Raw genomic sequence first — 19,886 nt, forward strand, 5'->3', positions numbered from 1 at the left:
AAAAGCAGAGTTGAACTAGAATACACAATCAATCGTATTATGACCAAACTCAATTCAGAAACTGTCATTCCTGGCTCTACTTCAACTCAGCCTTTGACGGTGCTTATAGGTTATCCACCAGTTACCAACTGAACGTTAATTATTCCTTTCCTAAATTCTCTTAAGGATATAAAAAATGCAATCTTTTCTCCAATTAAATCTTCTTGAAATGCAGTGACAACTATCCCTTATTTTTATTCACCAACTAGCTCTTTTTACAACTAATAAGCCCTATTTGAAACTGCCAATTTTATTTGTGGTTAACGAAAGAAAAAAGATGAGCTAATTTTCATGAGGGATTTATGGAGAGTTTTAAGTGCATAGATAAAAAAAACCAGATGTTCAGAGTGTTGAAAAAACAGACAACTGATTTGAAAAAAAAAAAAAAACAGACAACAGACACCCCCCCCCCCCCCCCCTGACTTTTCTTCTTGAGAACTTCCTTTCTTGTTACCTTGCATATAAAATGTGGCGGGAATAGATAAGGTACTGTTCAGTATGTTTTTATTTTGGCATGGTTGCTGAAGCCGACGACCACAGTAACTTGATATCTTGCCACAGTACGGGCAGAAACACTAAAAACACATACTAACAAAAAAAAATTCACAACAGTAGCAGGAGACGTAAGTCCGAATGCAAGTGCCCAATATAAAAACTGCGTGCTTGCGGAGCACCACCTGATGAGCGCTGTGGGCACCCTTGTTTCCCTACGCCTCGTCTGTACATGGTTTGGTGAGCTGGAAGCTGCCATTCTGGGCAGCCAGCACGTCACGCAAGTTGTGACCTCTCCGTAATCCCATGCGACACACCGAACCGGCTCACCATGAACATCTGCACGAGGACACGGTAGAAGGACCAGCTTGTCGCCTGAATTGGCACAACCTTTCATATTTCAGAAAATTTAGTGCCACATTTAATCTATTTCTAGTAATTGGAGTTGCCCCCCTATATATAATGCTGGCTTCCACATGAGCTAGAGGACACGCACTCCACAAAAGGCGGTTTCCAGTCCCTTTAACACTGCTGGCAGCAGTACACGTTTTCCTTTGTGGCCATGAGCTTACTGCGAGCTTGCCACAAATCCTGCACACTGAATGCCAAATGAAGTTCCCGACTCTGAAGTGCAAGCTCAGGCAATATTTGTGAAACATTGAGCCCGCGAAGGAATTTGGTGCTTCACAGTATCACTGAATAAATAAACGATAAGAAGGCAATGTTGCATCCAAGTCACCAACCTTGCACCTGTACAAAAAGGATGATGACGAACTTCGTAACAATAGCTGCCAATCAGTTGTCAGTGGTGGCCTCCTACTTTCCCCGATGATGTGGATGCCCGGGCCGTCTTGCTCGTCTGCAAAGGAAAAACAAGTTTACCAAAAATATTCTCACCGCCACACAAACAACAAGGAATGCAGACTCGTCTCAGTACTAGAAGTGACTTGAAAAGTGCAGTGAAAACAACAAAAAACAGACCCCTTTCCTTGAAGAGTTAAAGGCATAGAACACCGAACTAGAGATAGCAAACGGGCGGGGCGGATTAACAGTCAAAGCTTGAGCACAATACTGAAAGAAATATGTATCAGCCTGAACAGTGCTGAGGCCTGGTATGCTTCACGTATATGCGTGTCACTATAAAGGCATTTCTTTCTGTCGCTCTTGCAGACAAGCAAAGGCTTGACTGCATACTTCCTTACAAGCATGCACATCAATGAAAGCTACCGTATTTATTCTATTATAACGCGAGGATGCAGTTTGGAGAATAAAAAAATCGCCTAATATTTACACTGAGCTTTGAATATAAGGTGTGGTGTTACCGAGACTACAGATTTTGTTAAAAAAAAAAAAAAAAAAAACTCACCTTATATTTGAATAAATAGGGTAGGACAGGCGGCGAGTGCTTTCATAGATCCCCTAAACGTCTTGGGGAGGGGTTTGTGAGCACACATTTTGTGTCATGGCACTTTAATTAGTATTTGCTACTAACTGTGATTAAATGCTATTTATGACTAGCTCCAAGCAAAAATGAATCTCTACGTGAATACGTAGCTAGGTACCTCGTATCACCCCGATCATTACCATCTACCGTATTTATTCAATTATAAGGCAGTCACGATTATAAGGCAAGGGGTAGTTTGGAGAGTCAAAAAAAAAAGAAAGAAAAAAGTATATTTCTGAGCTTCAAATATAAGGCGGGGTATGACTTTGAGACTACGGGTTTTGGAAAAAAAAACCTTGCCTTATATACGACAGTACATAAAGAAAGGCTACTAATGACAATGAGATGCAATGTACAAACGTATGCCATGTCGCACAGTCATTAGCAGCTTTTTTTTTTTTTGTAGAACATCACAAAGACATTACGTTGCAAAGCACATTGCGCCGCACGTAACCTTAATCATCACTCTTGCTTGCAAACGGGAAGCCTCGAAAATACAAAACAAAAGCTGGCCGCTGCGTTTCGCTCAGTTCCGCAACAGTTTGACGGCATGCGAAGTGTGTATGCAGCCCTGCACTTAGTAAGGTGTAGCGCAAAACTCAGTGGGAATACTGCATACGTGCGGTCTGCGTTACCTTCGTGCCAGGGATCTTCTTGGTGGCCTCCGGTCCATTGGTGGCCGAGCCGCTCTCGGAACCGCTGCTTTCGCTGGCCGTCGAATCGTGCCGCGACCGCTGCCGCCTCTTAACCTGGCGAGCCTTGGCTGGGGGCGACTGCATCACCGCTTCTGCACGAGACCACAAAGATGCACGACTCAGTTACGCCCGGCATGTATGTACCAGGTGCACGAGGTATTTGAGAACAGGATGTTCGCTTCAGGCACAACAGAATAGTACCTCCATCAAAATCAAACATTTCTATGTGACAGCAGAATTCACGAGGCGATCCACGGTTAACGAGAAGTGGTCTATTTACAAATAGGTGCAATGAACGCATTTGCAGAATGTACATGGCGGCCATAAAATAGCGTAAGGACCCAGACGCTTCTCCGTCGTCCTCATCATCTTCTGCCTTGAGTGACAGTATGGGGCATTGCCCGACGAAGTCCCAGACATCGTAGTCGAGGGGATTTGAATCTGGAGAACTAGGAGGCCACAACCTGAGAGTGACGTGGTCGTAGAAGTTGCCAGCCAGCCACTCATGGGTGACGCCGGCGGTGTGGGCAGGAGCCAAATCTAGCTGAAAGACTTATGGTCTTCCTTTTTAAACTCTCTCTATCCATGGCTTTACAACCGTGGCAAGCACATCCGTGTATGCGGCAGCATTAACGCAGGGTCCTTCTGCAAAAAAGTGTGGCTGCATGACGTCACCCTCGTTGCTGACGACGGATAAGACCATCACAGATAGAAACTTTGTGAGCATCACTGTAGGCACCTCATCAACACTTGCGCAAAGGCGCCTGCAGTTATGGCGGTTAACTTTTTGTTCTTGGTCAAATTTCTTTTTGTGAAAAAAAAAGAAATCAGAGCATTCCAGGCTCCTCAGATCTTTTTAGCTTGTTTAACTCTTTCACGATGGCGCCATAGGCAATCGGAAGCCGGCGTCCGATCATTTTAAATCTCCCGCAAAATCTGAAACCCGCGCTCCACAGACAACTATCGCCATCTGGTGTGTTCATTGGCAACTTCTCTTTCAATTTCGGTTTCGTTTGTTTATGTGTCGTGTGGTGGCGGCGTAGCAAGAGAAATTTGAACCGAAGGGGGAGGGGAGAAGGAGGAAAAATGGCGTCGGGTTCGCGCCGCGCTCTGCACAGTCGGACTGCTGTAGCAAGCACTTCGCCAGCTCCTGCTGTCGATTTTTCTGATTCCAGCAGCAGTGAGGGGTCAAGCAATGATGTGGGATCTTCAGATTGCAGTTAGGACGACGAAGCTCTGGTTCAGGTGCCGCGCACTTCAACAAGCGCTGGCAGGTAATTTCATTGTGACTCCGCGCTGTATATATAAACAAAACGTGCTTCTTATCTGCCGACTGCGGTTTTGATTTTGTGTTTAGGGTCTCGAGAACGTACGGCCGGGATATTTTGCCAAATGCACCGCGCCGTATCGCGCTATCACCTTCAAGATAACCTGGCGCTCGTGTCAGATTAGCGCTGCAGCGTTCAGGTGCGACGCTCGTCGAGAGCGTTTGATTTTTTTTTTTCTTGTTTTTTACCACCGAACTGATAAGGATTTTGTGCGAGGACACAAAAGAGTATACTGTAATTAACCCGATTCTGACGCGCACCCGATTTTCCTGACAAAAAACCGAAAAAACTTGCACCTCCGATTGTAACGCGCACGGAACTGTGTGAGCAAGAAAAATGAATGCGAGAGAAACGGGTGATTTATTTCCCGAAGTAATCTCACTCATCTCACTCCTCGTCGCTCTCCCCTGACCACAACATCTCGTCCTCGGTGCCGTCAAGCACGTTCGCGATGCCGCACTTCTGAACTAACGTCCAACCATGGTCGATGGAATCGTGGCCCACGCCTCACACGCCCATCCCGCGAGCTTCTCCAGAGGCGCACGCTTCAGCCGACCGCTCATTTTGAACGCGTGAGAGCCGCTGCTGCCATTGCTGTTATCAAGCGCGCAAGTGGAACGATTTGACGATTTGTGTGAACGCCGATAGAAAAGCCTAGGTGCCTATCCTATGCTTCCTGCGTCCAGAAAATCGTTGCTAAAAGTTTTAGCGCTTCTTGACATGGCGATGGCGATGAGTGGGACGAAATTTTTGTGTTTCGGTTTCGTATCCGATTCTAACGCGCATGTTATTTTTCTACCTATTTTTCCGGAAAAAAAGTGCGCGTTAGAATCGGGTAAGTACGGTACTTGGATGCACATTTTACAGAGACTCACTCACCCTTGAATGCCCTCGCGGTGTGGCACAGCCGTCAGTTGCGCTAGGTTGACGGGCCCTCAAAAATCCAAAACTTGGTGTACACTGTTGATTTATATATTGAATCATAGCCAAGGAACGTAGGAACAATTTTTATATCTTAAAATACGTGAAATAATTTTTCGTCTCGGTAAAAGTACCGATTTGTGTTTTTCGTATACTTTTCTTGGGGGCTTTTTTCTGATTACTTGACGAATAAACTGTAATTAATTGTACCTTTAACAAAATTGCTGCTTTGTGTTTGGAAGAGCAATCTATAAGCTACAATTTTATGCATAGCAAGGCTACGTGTGTCCAGTAGCTCAAGAGAAAAAAAAAAACGTTTTTGAGGAAGCACCTAAAATCGGCCGTTTTTCCGCCGTAACGAAAGAGAAGAGTTAAGCATGCATTTGGACCGGAGCAGACAATTCTCCCCAGTTTAATCGGACATGAATCGCCCCCTCCTCATGACACAGGAATGGTACCTCAAGTCCTTGTGCACAGCAAGCCTGACAGTCGACACTGCGACATGGAGCTCTTTTGCAATATCCCGCATTGACTTCCCTGGGCTGTCACTCAGGACGAATCGGAGCCGCGGGAGAAAATCAGGGGTTCTGAGGCTGTCTGGCCGCTGACTGTGCCTTTTCCTTTTCGCCACAGATGCCACGTCACCGCCACAACACATCAGCTCTGTGCGCACCTTGTAAGCAAAAGACCTCACTACGTCCAGAAAGGTGGCAATTTCAAAGTGGCTGTGGTGCGCGGCCAGGGCGATGAGGACTGCATGGCGTTTCATTTCCTGCGTCAACTTGCACGCTTCCATCTTCGAACAAACTGTGTAGTATGAAGGATAAGGGGTCGACGAACAAGAAGGCACATGCCTAGATATATATGATGAGTCTGCTGGTGTCTATGGCAATAAGGATTAGTGTTCTCAAATACAGTCAAACCTCGATGCAATGAAGTCTGTAAAATTCATACAAGACTTCGTGGCATTGAAATTTCGCTGCACTGAAATTCGCGGTTAAAATGAAGGGTTAACCACGTGAAGCAGCTCCTGCAAGCGAAAAGGTGGCTTGCATACACGGCTGGCACACTGACGCCACCACGGATACCACCCTCATGATGCGGCAGCTGTGAAGCGAGGCAGGTAGTTCACGTTACTTACACGGACATCAGCATGAACCTTGTTAAGCGTTTTCTGCATGCAAAAAACACGCTGCACAAGCAACAGGTGGGTGAACGCAGCCGCAGAGACGACCCACGCGGTGCGGGTAGCTCCACCGACCACTTCTAACCGCTTGCTGAAACGCAACAAGAGGGGGCAAAAGAAGTCATTAACGCGGGAAAAAAAAGCTGATAATGCGGGTGAGAACTGACTGCACTGTAAAACGTCATACACGCCCCGCTTAGGAAGGTGCCCATCAGATATCTTCTGCAGTGTCCTCCTAATTGTCCCTGGCGGGGCCAGCCGTCATCCCTGTGGACTTCGAAGCTCCCGCCATAGGGTGTGCGCCTCCCCATTGGCGCAAGTTGTCAGGCTCCTCCCACTGCAGCGTGCAGCGCGAGCCATTTTCTGACCGAAGCAAAAGCAACTGCCAGCGCAAAAACGCAGTTGTGGGCATGGAAAAAACGCGCGTGCAAGCCTCATAGTGACCCTCAAATGCTTCGCTACACACTTGCCGGAACGACGGAACCCAACAAACCCGAGTGAATACAAACGGACAAAGCGGTGGCATGTGGCAGTGGTGCCATACGCAGTTTGTAGGCAAGGAGCTTGTAGGCACTACGCTCGCTCACAGACTCCGTGGCTCGCTGCATCTGTGCGGCATTGGGTGGCCCGTGTCGCTGTTTGCATTTTATCGAGACCTTGTTTCGGCGCTCGCATCTTCCAAAATTTATTTCTACAACAAAAATTTTGTGCCTAATTGTCTATGAAACATCGTTACATTGAAATTTTGGCAAACGGGACTTCGTTACACACAGGCTAAAAATACGTGGTATGCATACACCTGAAATTTGAAAAAAAAATTACGTGGTTCATTACAGTGGGGGTTTCGTTGCATTGAAGTTCTTTACATCGAAGTTTGACCGTACCTTGTGCACCCGACATAGGCAGAAATAAGGGTAGGCAGTCAGGAAAGCCAAGGAAAGCAAAGGGAAAAATGGGGTAGGTCATTTATTCTTTTTGCGACAGATATAGTTTTCTGTAAGATAGAAAGAAAGTGGAGAAAAACATGCTCGCTGGGTGGTGTCCGAACCCACAACCTCCAGAATACGCGTCTGGTGTGATAACCGCTGCGCTAACAGCAAGGCTATGCTCCCCTCCACTTTCTTCGGTGTTTAGGTTAAAGTAATTGTTTTCTTGCTTGGGGGTTGTAGTGCGGTAGTCTCTATATCTCTATAACCAGTGCTCTTTTCGACACCGCAAATTGGATTTGATTGCCAAATGGCCTGAAATTTGCTCTGCTTTGTTAACAAACAAACATGTTGTGCTGAATGCACTGCGCTGGAGCCCGTTAAACGGAACCTATCTTATTCAACGCAAAGCCACGGACACATTTTTGCATTTTCTCACCTTTACAAACTCCTCCACTACAGCCAGCAATAAAAGATCAAACTTCAAACTTGACGGGCAAAGGCAGAGGACACATAAGACGAACAGTTGGGTCCCTTACCCTGGCTGTCTTTAGAAGATTGCTTGAATGATTTGGACAGGTACTGCTGCTTGGCGTCCCAAAGCATCTGCTGCCTCTGGACGACCTCAGGAAATCTGCACACACACACACACACACACACAAAAGGAAAAAGCATTCGGTGATGGTTACTACATTAAAATACTCACGGCCAGCTCCTGTTTTGATTGAGTTGATAAGAATGAACAATACGGTGAAAACTCGTCAATTGGAACTTCAATAATTCAAACTTTTGGATAATTCGAACTGCACGATTCGGTCCAGCCAAGTCTACATAGAAGCTATGTACTGAAAAGTCCATTATTTCGAACGCAAACAGGCCTCCACTATAGATAATTCCAACTGCATGCCACCATGTCGGTAGCTCAAGATAAGTTCAAGGTGTGGGGCATGCCAACACATGGCATCATTTCTGAGGTTAGAAGTGCACAACCTGCTGCAGCCAGTAAGCACTGTGGCCACCGCTCGAAAGTAATGAACGGATCAAATGCCGCCTGCCTCTTCTTCAGTTTCAGAGTGTACATGAGGAGGAGGCCATCCTCTACATTTAGTCGTTGCGCACAAAGATAAAAAGCAGGCTTCGCTCACGAACTTCCTTAACTCTTTCGCTACCGCGCCTGTCAAAATCGATCAATTTGATCGATACTTTTGGGAGCGCGTTTTCATAGCGTTCCAGGCGTTGCTCGAACAAGTAAAGCTGTTTGGAGTTAGATCAGAAAATGGCCTTTCAAAATCAGTTTTGTTTTCATTTTTGCAACGAAAACGTGATTTTTGACACGCGTTTGAATAACCTGGGTGTGGAAAAGGGGTGTGGTCATTGCGCGTCACTGCTACCAGCGAAGAATGCGTGCTACTCGTAACAAACACCAGCGTTTGTTTTTTGCTATCAGGGCGTGAATGGTGAACCAGCAAACGATTTTCAATCGTCAGGTTCGCACTCTGACAGTAATAATCCCAGAAATCGGCTGAAAATGTCAAGCAGTGCCGGGCTGCTAAGCTACTTTATGATTTTAGGCAGTTTTATTGCCTTTGCGCACATTGTTCTAAGTTCTGTGGTAGTTCTACTTACCCCAGGACCATTCGCAAACAGTTTACAACAGTTTCGGTTTCGTTTCTGCATCGCGAAATTCATATTTAGTGCTACTACACAGTTACCCAACTTCAAGGCTACCTGCCATGGCGCCTGGAGCGTCCGCGACTGATCCTCGAAAAAGCACGCCGCTCTTGATTTCCCCCCACCCTAATCCGATTTCTGCGATAAGAACTTCAGATGCAAGTCAAAAGATCACACCCAGTCGCCAGATATCTGTTCCGCCGAGGACAGCGCTTCAAACCGGCCTTACACTGCCAGCTGTTCGCCTTCCAGTTTCGTTTCCATGCGAGGGTATATCCGGGTGTCTAATGTTGCTGCTTAGTTGAACTGTCTATTCGGACAGAGTCTCCGATAAGTTTTTGTACTGTTTCATTTGAAATTTGTTAGGTGGCGCTGCAATAGAGGAGGCTTGTTGTGCTGATCTTTTTTATCGCGCAACTGCTACTTGGCCAAAGATCGTAGGGCACGATTCTACCTCATTGTACCTCATTTTTGCGTGCAAGGCTACAATTGCGAGTAAGAAGATGATAATAAAGCTCAGCTTTATGTTTTGAGAGATAACTGACCGTGAACGTCAACAAGCATCAACCACGGCGTTCCGTTTCCAACTTCAGGCATGTTTTTTTCTGCATCGCGTGCTTGTCCCAAATATTGTGCTCGCTGTAAATGCAAAGTCAGCCATTGACAAGATGTTCTTACGTTATGTGGGGGCAAATTGGTGCCTCTGATAATGACAAACCGCCAGGTTTATTCCAGGAAACCACCCGAAATTGCACATTTTGAATTGGAGGTTGGGCTTCACCGCATGACACGAGCACCGTGCATGCTAACATTTTTTTTTATATCTGACAAACTGTTCCGCGCAAGTCGACATTTTTTCTAGGGCGTGTTTTTGAAATGTTTTCCTACAAAATGTATATTCTAATTTTTTTCTACTACCGGTGGTTTGATATACACAACACCTATTTTATCATTTTTTTCGACAACTTGCAAAAATTTTGATTTTGATATTTTTTTTACAACTATGATATATAAAAACCTTCAAAAAACTGGTGTTATTGGAAAGGCCGTTAAATAATCTGCATTTTGTGTCCCTGCAATTAGTGCCTAACCAATTGTTTAGCAGGGAAAAAAAAATGTTTTCTTGGACCCCTAAAATTAGCCAATTTTCCGGTGGTAGCGAAAGAGTTAAGCATTCAATTGCTGACATGCTCTACTACTTTTCAATCGCAGTGTACTATTGTTATTCCACCCTTTCGTTAGTTCAAACTTTCACAAAATTCGAACTGAGGCGGCATTAAATCGCAGTTCAAATTAACGAGCGTTTAGTGTACACTGTCAGGAGGTGATGGATAATTTGTGCTCAAACTTTCTCATTTCTGCCCGTGTATGTGATGTTTTCTGGCAACAGTACCTTCAAGCTATAGCTTGTGGGGATTGCGGAGCTCCGCCATCGTTCCTATCGCTCTCGGCCCGCCGTGGAGGCGAGAAGGGTGGTACCTCTCTCTTCGCGGCAGCGTGCTTCCCCCTCCGGGAGGATGCCCGTGAGAGTGAGGGGGCGCGGCCGAACCCCTCACGTGACAGGTTTTGCCCAGAAGTTCCGGCGGCCTGGTCTGGGGCGGACGACGGAGGGAGAGCCTCTTTGGATACGAACCATTGTCGGGAGCGGCCGTAACTACGACTCACTCCTTTTTGGCCTTCCTTTGTCCGCCCTCGCGCCTGTTTCTCCCGTCCTGGCTAAGGTGGTCTTGGCGGTGTAGTGCGACGCGCCCGACGTCCCCTTATTGCAGTGCAATAAACGTCGGAGTGGGCAAATTCTGTGTCCTGTGTTCCTTGCTGTTCGCTGCCGATACGCCAAGTTGGTGATCCGTGGCGGTGTTCAGTGGAGCTAGCCTTGCGGCCGAATCTCGAGGATCAAGCTAGGCTGCCGTAAGAACCCTGGTCCCCACAAGCTAAACCTCCCACACTGCTCGGTGGGGATGCAACAAACGATTGGTCACTCTAAAACCTTTTAATAAGGGGCCGTCACACAAAACCATTTCGGATAAGCTAATTCTACCGAACAATTTTTTATTTCTTGTGAGAAAGTTGGTTATGCGGGTGGCTTGCAAATGCACACAGTAATTCACAAACAGACCCGCGTTCTCCAAACAAATGAAAAAAAAAAAAAAATCAAGGCTTAAACTTAAAATATATGCGCATGCAACAATAACACAAAAAGGGCATGAAAAGTATTGGTGTGCGGGTCTTCAAACGTACAACTCTGCGAATTTTGTCCAGTCAGTCAAGCACTCTTAAGCTACTTCACAACAATTCATTATAACAGTGAAAGGGCTCAACGAACCAGTTCCAATGGTTCTGTGGCCACCGTCATCAATCATCATCATCATCATGTCTGGGTCCACTGCAGGAAAAAAGGCCTCTCCTATGTTCCTTCCACCAACCATTCCATATTTGCAATGCTTTAATCCATTCTTTGCCTTTGAATCATAATTATTCAATCCCTCCACCGAGTTGAACGATCTCCCCCTTCTTCTAGTCTTGTCTCTTACCACACACTCCGTTACTCTGGTTGCCGACCAGTTGTCAGTTTTCCATATTATATGTTTTACTGGGACCGCTCAGAAATGCTTCTTCGAGAACCCGACAAGATAGTAACGTGATAGGAAATAATGCAAGGTACAAGACCGTGATCCTTACCACTCCCTCTTCATTACATAAAATTTGCATCCCACAATGCCCTTTTTTGTGCGCCAGAGGCCGACAGCAGAGACACGGAATCACAAGTGCTCCCTCCTGCCTCCCCTTCGAGTGAGTGAAAGTCATTTTCTCACAACATCTCCGCCTTTACCAATTGCTCCACACGCATCCGTTGATACTCTGGCACTTGGGTCTGCCTTCGAACTACACGTTCTCCTATTACTGCACACGAGAGTTTATTCCTGTACCTCTTCACGCTATTTAGCACGGTGAAATACACCCCTGTGCATCTACCCGTTTTTTTCCAGGAGAAAAGACGGAGGACGGCTCACTTGGTGATGAAGTCCATGTCACACGGCAGCAGGAACTCCCAGCCCTCAGGCGTCGACTTCGCCATCTCACTCAGCAGTGTCTTGATGTCTTCCCCGGGAAGCTGAGAGGAGGAGGAGGAGCAAGCAAACAAGCAAGCAAACAAGTAAACAAACAAATAAATAAGTAACGAAGCAAATAAGTAACTAACTAAACAAGACAGGAGAATTATGGTTGTGAGCAATGACTCCTCTGAATTCCATCTTTGTGTCAGCAGACTTCAAGACACTGGTGGCATATCTGGCACCACTCAATATGGTACTTTAACTTTTGAAGACTGAAATTGTGTCTGAAAGTGAAAATGGCGCAATGAATCGCTATTCTATCAAATATTCAAAAAAGAAAGAATACTCCGCCAAGGCTAGTTTTTTTTTTTTTTTTTTTTTTAACCTCAGGTTTTGGGTTGGTGACTGAGAAAGAGCTTTACTTCTTGCTTGCACCAAACAAAAACAGCTCATCAAGGAGCATTTCTTTCGGCCTTCAGCTGTATAGCAGGGGCGCATCACAGTTTTCACAGCTATGGGCAATTAAACACAGCCTGCAGGTATGAATGGCAGTGGATAGTTAAAGAATACACTATACTTGGGTACGTTAAGAATGGCAATAGCTCACGTATCACTCCATAGCTAGTGTATCTAGTGTATCACTCCATCAAAGCGACGGACCCGGACGCAACGTGCGCTTGTTTTGGAAGGAAATTGCACTTAATGCAGGACATCGTCTACTTTTTCTCACCTAGTTTGTTCGTCACCGCTACAACAGTTCATAGCAGATTAAGTCCACAGCATCATAGAGACAACTCAAATCACCTTAAAAAAAACTCCCATTGATGCACTCTTTGTGCCACACGGAGGAACAGCCGGACGTGATGATAAGGCCCCGGGGAAACTTCCGTTGTCGTGTTTACGTTGTACACTGAGTAAATACAAATGCCATTTGCAGCCTGGTGTGAATGACTACTACACTGCTTCAATTTTTGAAATGTGATAGTGCTAAAAAAAGCTTAAGAAAAAGCGTACAATAATAATTTGCTTCTCTACCTCCCCCCCCCAAAAAAAAAAGGGCTGCTAATGATTACAGCAGCCTATGCTACCAATAAGCTTTGCAAGGTGTCCACCTCAATGTCTCAGAGCCTAATGCTTTCACCAGGAAGTCGTCAAGAAACGCACACTTCCTATATGATAACCATTTCTGATCAACACCAAAACAATATCCCCCCCACCCTCTCCGTGCATCGAACATTCGCACAAACAGCGCAGGCACTCACTTTGACAGTGTCGCCAAACTTGGTCCGTGAGACGTGCCCCGACTGGGTGAACAGGTACATCTGAAATGACAAAGAGATGAGGAGATATTCCACCCTACTTCCTAGTTCTACTTTTTAAAGCTCCTCGCCTATGCTTCCATAAAACAGCAATGATATTACAAAGCCGCCTCAGCATCTGTCCATGCTGGCATAACAACCTGCATATGCCGCCGTTGTTTCAGTATCCTGGAAACACCCACCCCAATGGCACAGTGGCTAAGGAACTATGCTGGGGAGCCCAAGGACACGGGTTCAGTTCCAGCCGCGGTGACCCATTTTTAGATGGAGGCGCAAAACGGCCCCGTGTTGAGACTTCGCTGCACGTTAAAGATCCGCAGGTGGTCAAAATTAATCCCGAGCCCTCCACTATGCTGCGCCTCATCGCCCAGGTGTTTCTTCGGCGAGCCAAAACCCGAAATTCCAAAAATTTTCTAATTAGCATACTGGAAACTGCGATGGGTGCAGCGCTCTCCTCTAAAACCCCTTTCCTGAAAAACGCTCGCATCACAGAAGCACTCACACAGGTTCCCACCGATCTTTCTAGTTACACTGCCACAATGTTTGCAGTGAAAGAGTACACAGCAAGACTGTACCAGTAAGAAATGTGCTAGAAAGTCCCACTCTTGAAACAGGCTAAGTAGCAAAGATCGCAGGACCTAGTACAGCGAGCATAACAGCAATCGCTTTTACCGTGCCTACTTAAAACTCATTTTACCAAACGACAACTTGCCAGCAGCTAGGTTTATGGTAAGGTCAACGAGACAACAGGCCCTCTGCTGATTCTGCTTTCGCTGACGTACGACTGTGGTGAGTGGTTCAGGCCATGTAAACTGTACCAATAATGTGTGATAGTGTATGAGCACAAGAAGAAAAAAAAATCAATAGGTTAAATCAGGCTGCAGTTGACTCACCAAAAAATCGCGAGCACGGCCCATTATTTCCGCCGGCACTCCACTCTTGGGGCTGAAGGTGTCCTTCGGGTACAGCACATCACTGTACGAAAAAAAAAGGAAAAGGGGTGGGGGGGGGGCAAGGAACAAAAGAGAGGTGTTTAACATGTTCCCAAAAAATGTTGGCATGACGCGAAACACCAAATAAGTAAACAAGTCCATGTATTACCTACTTAAACTCTTTTTTATTATGCCACAGAAAGTTCATACTAAGTCGCGAACTTTTTCGTTTGATATTTACTCTTGGTGGTGGCCCAACCATGGCAGACTGCTGCTGTCACACATCAATCGCAAACGAGTCCCTTATAAATGCCATTCATTACACCAGTATGTTGTTGCAAGGCCTGAGAGCCAATCAAAAAAGGTCTTGCTTAATGCCAACTTGGTATCATGGCATCTAGGCAGAGTTGGCCATCAAGACTTGTACCTGTAGGCCACCCCTCGCAAAACTTTCCCATCAGCTACTGCTGCCTGACAAAAGGTGCAGAAAGTACACGCACCATCAGCCAGCAATGAAGCTGATGACTACCACTGGCTGTTGCAGATGTCCCCACATATCTATTGTATACAGATATTACATATAGTAGTTATATGTAAATACAGACGGCCCTCGTGTTCGCCTGCATGCAGGCATCTTTTGGCCGCTCTCGTAAGGAAAAACATTTCAATAAAATGTTCAAAAGGCTTCTTTTTAAGCTGAAAAGAGACCTGCCTGGGCTGAGGGTTTTTATTTTATGATGCTTGCTAGTTGGGGTTTGTATTTTTTAAAACGTGCCTGACCAACAAAAGTTCCCGCATACAATTAGTGTTTTACACTTATGCCCCTTCTGCATCAGTGTGTTTAAAAAAAAAAAAAAATGCTCAAGCAAGCTCCAGCAATCCCGTTTCACCGCGAATTTATGATGTCACAAACTGTATAAATTGAGGGGTCGATACCTGTTCTCATGATTTGCGCATTATTAAGTAACTGCTGTGGGTGCTACACTTCTAATCACAACAGCCTAATCTGAAGATGTCGGACAACGTGCTTTTACACTTCAGCATCTCTTTCAAAGAGCCATGAAGACAAAATACAAGCTGAGTTCACCTAAAGGACTGCTTTTTCCCCAAAACAACGACACCACTTTCACTGAAGACTTCCAACAAATGATACAAATAAAACCTATGAAGCAGTGGTGACTCCCCAACCCCTTTCTGGTGACTTCTCTATGACGTCGTGGAATCTTGTTCATGCGAGTGGCGATTAAACCGGATCGAGTGATTGCAACGAGGTTTTTAGATGCGACGCTGAGAGCATCTCTTATCGGCGGCCCTGTCCTTCCTGCGTGCGTCCGTCGGCGGCGGCGGCGTCCGCACTCTCCTCCGCTCACCCCCTCTCCTCTCGAATAGCGAACACTCTGTCGCGAGGGGCACTGGATTGGACTCAATTGAATTGGCTTGGCTTGGATTGGATTAAAGTGGATTGTATTGCGTCATAGTCGCGGCAGACGCACTGGCGCCGGCGCGTGCCCAGGTGAGAGCGAACACTCTCTCTCAAGATCTGCGGGTGTGCAGCCCAGCGCGCTTTAACTCTGCCGGTGGGCGGCGCTGCGCGCGGTGCTGCGCATGTGCAGTAATCTCTCTCTCCGCGGTCTCCTCTCCTTCGGGCACGCTGCGCATATAAACTGGTGTGTCGCTTTCCGGCGGCCTTTCGGTTGACGGTTGCTCTCCGCTTGCGCTTGAACCCCCCTCAGCGTCGCATCACACCAGGGTTCCCACGAGGGGAGGTGGGCGTAATTTTTAGTTCAGTTTGATTGTATCCCTTAAACACTAACTTGCAGTTAACCACTCTAAGAACTGTTTTAGTGCTGGCCCATGATGTCGCTGGGGCTTTTCGATTACCAGCGTCGGACTCAGTGCAGACACACCGAGAAGCAGTCCAGCATTCGTTTCTAACATCTAATTGTATGGCGTAAGGGAATCCCCGGACTAATCGCGGACTATCCGTGGCGAGTTTGACAATGTCAATCGAAGAGTTCCCTGTAGCGCAAAATTTGAAAAATTTTCAATACTTCTTTCATTTCTTCGGTTTAAAAAACATCTTTCGGGGCTAAAATGGAGCTTACTGAGTTATCAACGGCTAGTTCATTCTGAACAAGCAGTATTTTACCCTTCTGGCCCCTTCTTGATGAGGCACAGCCTTGTGACCCGTAAGTCGCAACTTTCACGCTTCCACCCTCAGTACCCCCCCTCCCCGAGTATGTTCACCTCTTGACCACCCAGCAGCCTCGGACGAGCATGGCCACCTGCTGGAGTTGCCGCAGGACAGCCACCACATCCACCTTGGGTGGCAGCAGGGTCATCAGCTTGGCCAGGGTGACAACCTTGGCTGCGGGAGAAGGAGCGGTGGAGACAGAATTTGGAGCATTTCCACTACCATGAAGGTAGAAGACCAGTAAAGCCGTACTTATGGATAACTACACTGAGGTACCATATTTTTGCGCGTATAACCTGCCACTGCATATAATTCGCACACCCACTTTCAGCCCGCCGGAAAGGAAAAAAAAAATCCTCACATATTGCCCGCACATTTGATACAGGAAAGGCTGCACCAAAGCTACTGCTCAAGCAACACATCACCTACTATGTAGACGGAAACAGCACATATTAAGCAAGCAGAATACATTGACTGCAAGGCGAAAGTCACAATTCACTAATAAAAGTCAGTTGTTAGAGTGCGCTCGTCCTTGTTTTTTCTTCCTTGTCCTTGTATGTTTTACACAGTCACTGTCATGGAAGGCCAGTCAGTGCTACTGCGTAGGAGCTTCACGGCACAACATGCATTGCCGTGAAGCTGCACTAAAGGGAATACCCCGCGTATTATCTGCCCCCCTACTTTGCCACTGAAATTTTCGCATTTTTGGTGTGGGTTATACGTGTGAAAATATGGTATGTATAGTGACTTTACACTATACTGATCAGAGAAAGACACATACATGCAACTTCCTCATAATTAGTTCTAAATTAGTTCACATAAAATTTTTTTCCGGGATAGCTTCGACAAAGCAAGAGATACAGCCGTTTTCTGTAGACAGCCGCGTATTTACAGCAGATGACAATTCCGCAACATTTACACCTTCACAGTGAAGTCAGCGTATTGATAGCCGTCATAGTGGCTGATTGCCATATAATTTGTTTCGGGATAGTTTTCACAAAACAAGAGCTACGACCATTTTTCGTAGCCATACTCCTTCCATATGCAGCCATGTACCGACAGCAGACAAAGAATTCTGCGACATTTACGACTTCATTGCGGACTAACTCGCCACGGCAAGTGAACGAAACTGGTGTAAGAATAGAGTTGTTTTAGCGGCTAATAATGGTATTTTTGAGATAGTTTTGACAAAACAAGGGTTGCAGCCATTTTCCGCAACCATACTCCCTTCCATAGGCAGCCACGTAATGACAGCAGATGGGAATTTTGCAACATTTACACCTTCACTGCAAGCTAATTAAGACAGAATGAAATTACGAATGAATTAAAAGTGAATGAAACTTCAGGTAATGATGGAGCTCTCTAACCAGCCAATCGCTGTGTATGATATTTCAAGATAGTTTTCACGAAACAAGAGTTACAGCCATTTTCTGTAACCATACTTCCTCAGAAGACAGCCATGCATATTGACAGCATACGGACAGCATATTAACAGCCTACGGAAACAAGTGGAACTCGGCACAATGATAGTCACCTCAGTGGCCAATTTCAGTATGATTTTCTTCGAGATACCTACATTATATAGAGGGCTACAGGGCATTTTGCGCAAGCTTTGTCGACATGACCTGATAGACCCACGCAATTTGGGTCGCAACCTTGCGCAAGACAGTTTCGTCGTAAGAAAAGACCAGGTAAGTCTAGATCATACTCTACAGTACGATAGAACAAAGAGAAACCCACCACTGAGAAGGATGGCCTTGATTTGATCTTGAAGGGGAAGCTTGTTCAGGGCGTGTATCGACATCTCCTGCGTGCTGGTGGCCTTCTTGGCATTCTTACTGGTGTCCGAGCTGTGCGGACGAAAACAAAGAAATGAATCCATGTGGGCGTAAACAGAGAAAAACAAAGGTTGGAGGGATGTTTTGATGTCGGACTACACAGTGTGAAACACTAATCAGGAGAAAATGGCAATTCCATTTCTCATCCTCCTCACGTTAGCAAAGCAGCATGGCAACACATCGCTTCTCTTCATGAAGACCAATATCGTTTTATCATTTGGAGACAAAGAATGCCATGCTGGATGATGATGACAATTTCCTTACTCTTGCACGACGCAGGAACAAACAAGGTGAATAGACACACGTTCTACGTATCGCTAATATGTTGAATGCTTTGAACTTCTTTTCAACAAAATTCAAACAGAAAACTAGATTAAAGGGCCTCGACTATAGCACTTGTGAAAACACGTTAAGGAACCTCCTGTTTGTTCCAACCATTCATAGCTTAATTAACTATTTTCAAAATACCGCAGACACCATTTTTTGCACAAGACGGTAGTCTCAAAGGCTACTTTTTCTCTTCCTGTGGGTCTTATTTGCATAAAATACACGCACTAAATTTGTGGTAGTTGATTATAATTCGAAATTTAAATTTTGAATTTCTGCTTTTCCTCACAGGTAATGCTTCCAGACCTAAAAATTATAAGAAAAGAAAAAGAATTTGTTGCCTCTGAAATTACTGGTTTGTTTGCAAGCTGAGCCAACAGAGATATGCACAAGCTAGTTATTTAAAACAGGGTGCCGAGTGGAGTGGCACAAGAAAACGAGACTGCAGAAAAGGTTGACAAGTGCTTTGTACCAAAGCTGTGATGAATGCCATTCGAGACATCCCGGGGGAGCAAAAGGAAAACTCGAACTCGAAAACTCGAAAGAAAACTTTGAGAAGCAGTACACTGATGTCATCAATGAACATAGCTGCAGAAACCTCCAATCCTACAAACACGTTTGATAAGTGAGGTCTTCATAAACTTTAAATAAAAAACAGGTAAAGTCCTGTTCAAACACATCCTTGGCAGTATGGTTTGATGTTTGATGGATAATAACGTGCCTAAATACAGAGGCTATGTAGTAAGCTTGCGGTGTGTATTATTTTTATTAAAACTACATGTCTAAGCTGTTTCTTCAAGTTGCGTATTCTTCTCCCGTGGTTCAACAGATGCTACAAGCCAAAAATACAGTGGCTGAGTGTGTGCCTGCGATATCAATTTTTTTTTAGAAGCTACATGCCTGCTACCTTCCTTTTTGAAATTCTGCATTTTTCTCTCGTAGCCTTCATTCTGGTGTTCATTGCGCTAGTTCAATTGTTACCAAGTATTCTCGCTTTGCCTTTTTTTTTCTGTCCCACCCCAGCGTTCTGCGCTGTTCCTTTGACATCTCACTGATTCAACTGGCCCTGGCATCACCAAAACAAAAAGAAAGGAAAAGCTTCAGTTTGTCGCATCCTAATTTTATCCCCTGTTGGCTCTTCCCAAAGACAAGAACAAGAAAACGGCACAAATATGATCTTAGAATCCTTCTTAACATTGTAATAATGTTTCTTTGAGTTGTGTGCGTATTCTTGCCTTTCTGCCCTTTCTTTTTGCTGTGCACACATCATTATGTGCATTAAAGCGTGCACGTTGTACTAGCTATATACTTGTATGTGGGACTTGCATTCATACGCCCTTGTATTGTTTTATACCATGTTGCTCCTTCTGTGACACAAGTGCTATCACTTTTCTCTTTCTCCCTAACTTCATGCAATGTTCCTACAAAAGCATGCAAGGAGACCTGAACACATAAATCACATGAAAGAAAAACAGACAAGGTCCAATATGAAGAAAGGGGGGAAATAACAGAGGTTGGCGT

General features: G+C 45.5%; 1 protein-coding gene across 2 annotated transcripts in view; it reads right to left on the reverse strand.

The window, feature by feature from the left end:
• The window catches only part of LOC144138499 (DNA-directed RNA polymerase III subunit RPC5-like), a 38,303-nt gene that overhangs the window by 439 nt on the left and 17,978 nt on the right, over window positions 1-19,886 (reverse strand). Inside the window, exons 8-15 of one of the 2 annotated variants that reach the window (XM_077670807.1) lie at window positions 17,941-18,050; window positions 16,254-16,374; window positions 13,968-14,049; window positions 13,018-13,077; window positions 11,714-11,814; window positions 7,571-7,665; window positions 2,611-2,762; window positions 1,282-1,390 (exon numbers count right to left, since the gene is read on the reverse strand). In XM_077670807.1, coding sequence (XP_077526933.1) covers window positions 1,334-1,390; window positions 2,611-2,762; window positions 7,571-7,665; window positions 11,714-11,814; window positions 13,018-13,077; window positions 13,968-14,049; window positions 16,254-16,374; window positions 17,941-18,050 — 778 coding nt within the window. In that variant the 3' untranslated portion in view covers window positions 1,282-1,333. Of the gene's footprint in view, window positions 1-1,274; window positions 1,391-2,610; window positions 2,763-7,570; window positions 7,666-11,713; window positions 11,815-13,017; window positions 13,078-13,967; window positions 14,050-16,253; window positions 16,375-17,940; window positions 18,051-19,886 lie in introns of both variants that reach the window. The other variant, XM_077670806.1, reaches the window with a different exon arrangement.

The sequence above is a fragment of the Haemaphysalis longicornis genome, unplaced genomic scaffold (assembly GCF_048455015.1).
Source record: "Haemaphysalis longicornis isolate Haplotype H1 unplaced genomic scaffold, Haemaphysalis longicornis Haplotype H1 scaffold_5, whole genome shotgun sequence".
Taxonomy (NCBI): Eukaryota; Metazoa; Arthropoda; class Arachnida; order Ixodida; family Ixodidae; genus Haemaphysalis; species Haemaphysalis longicornis.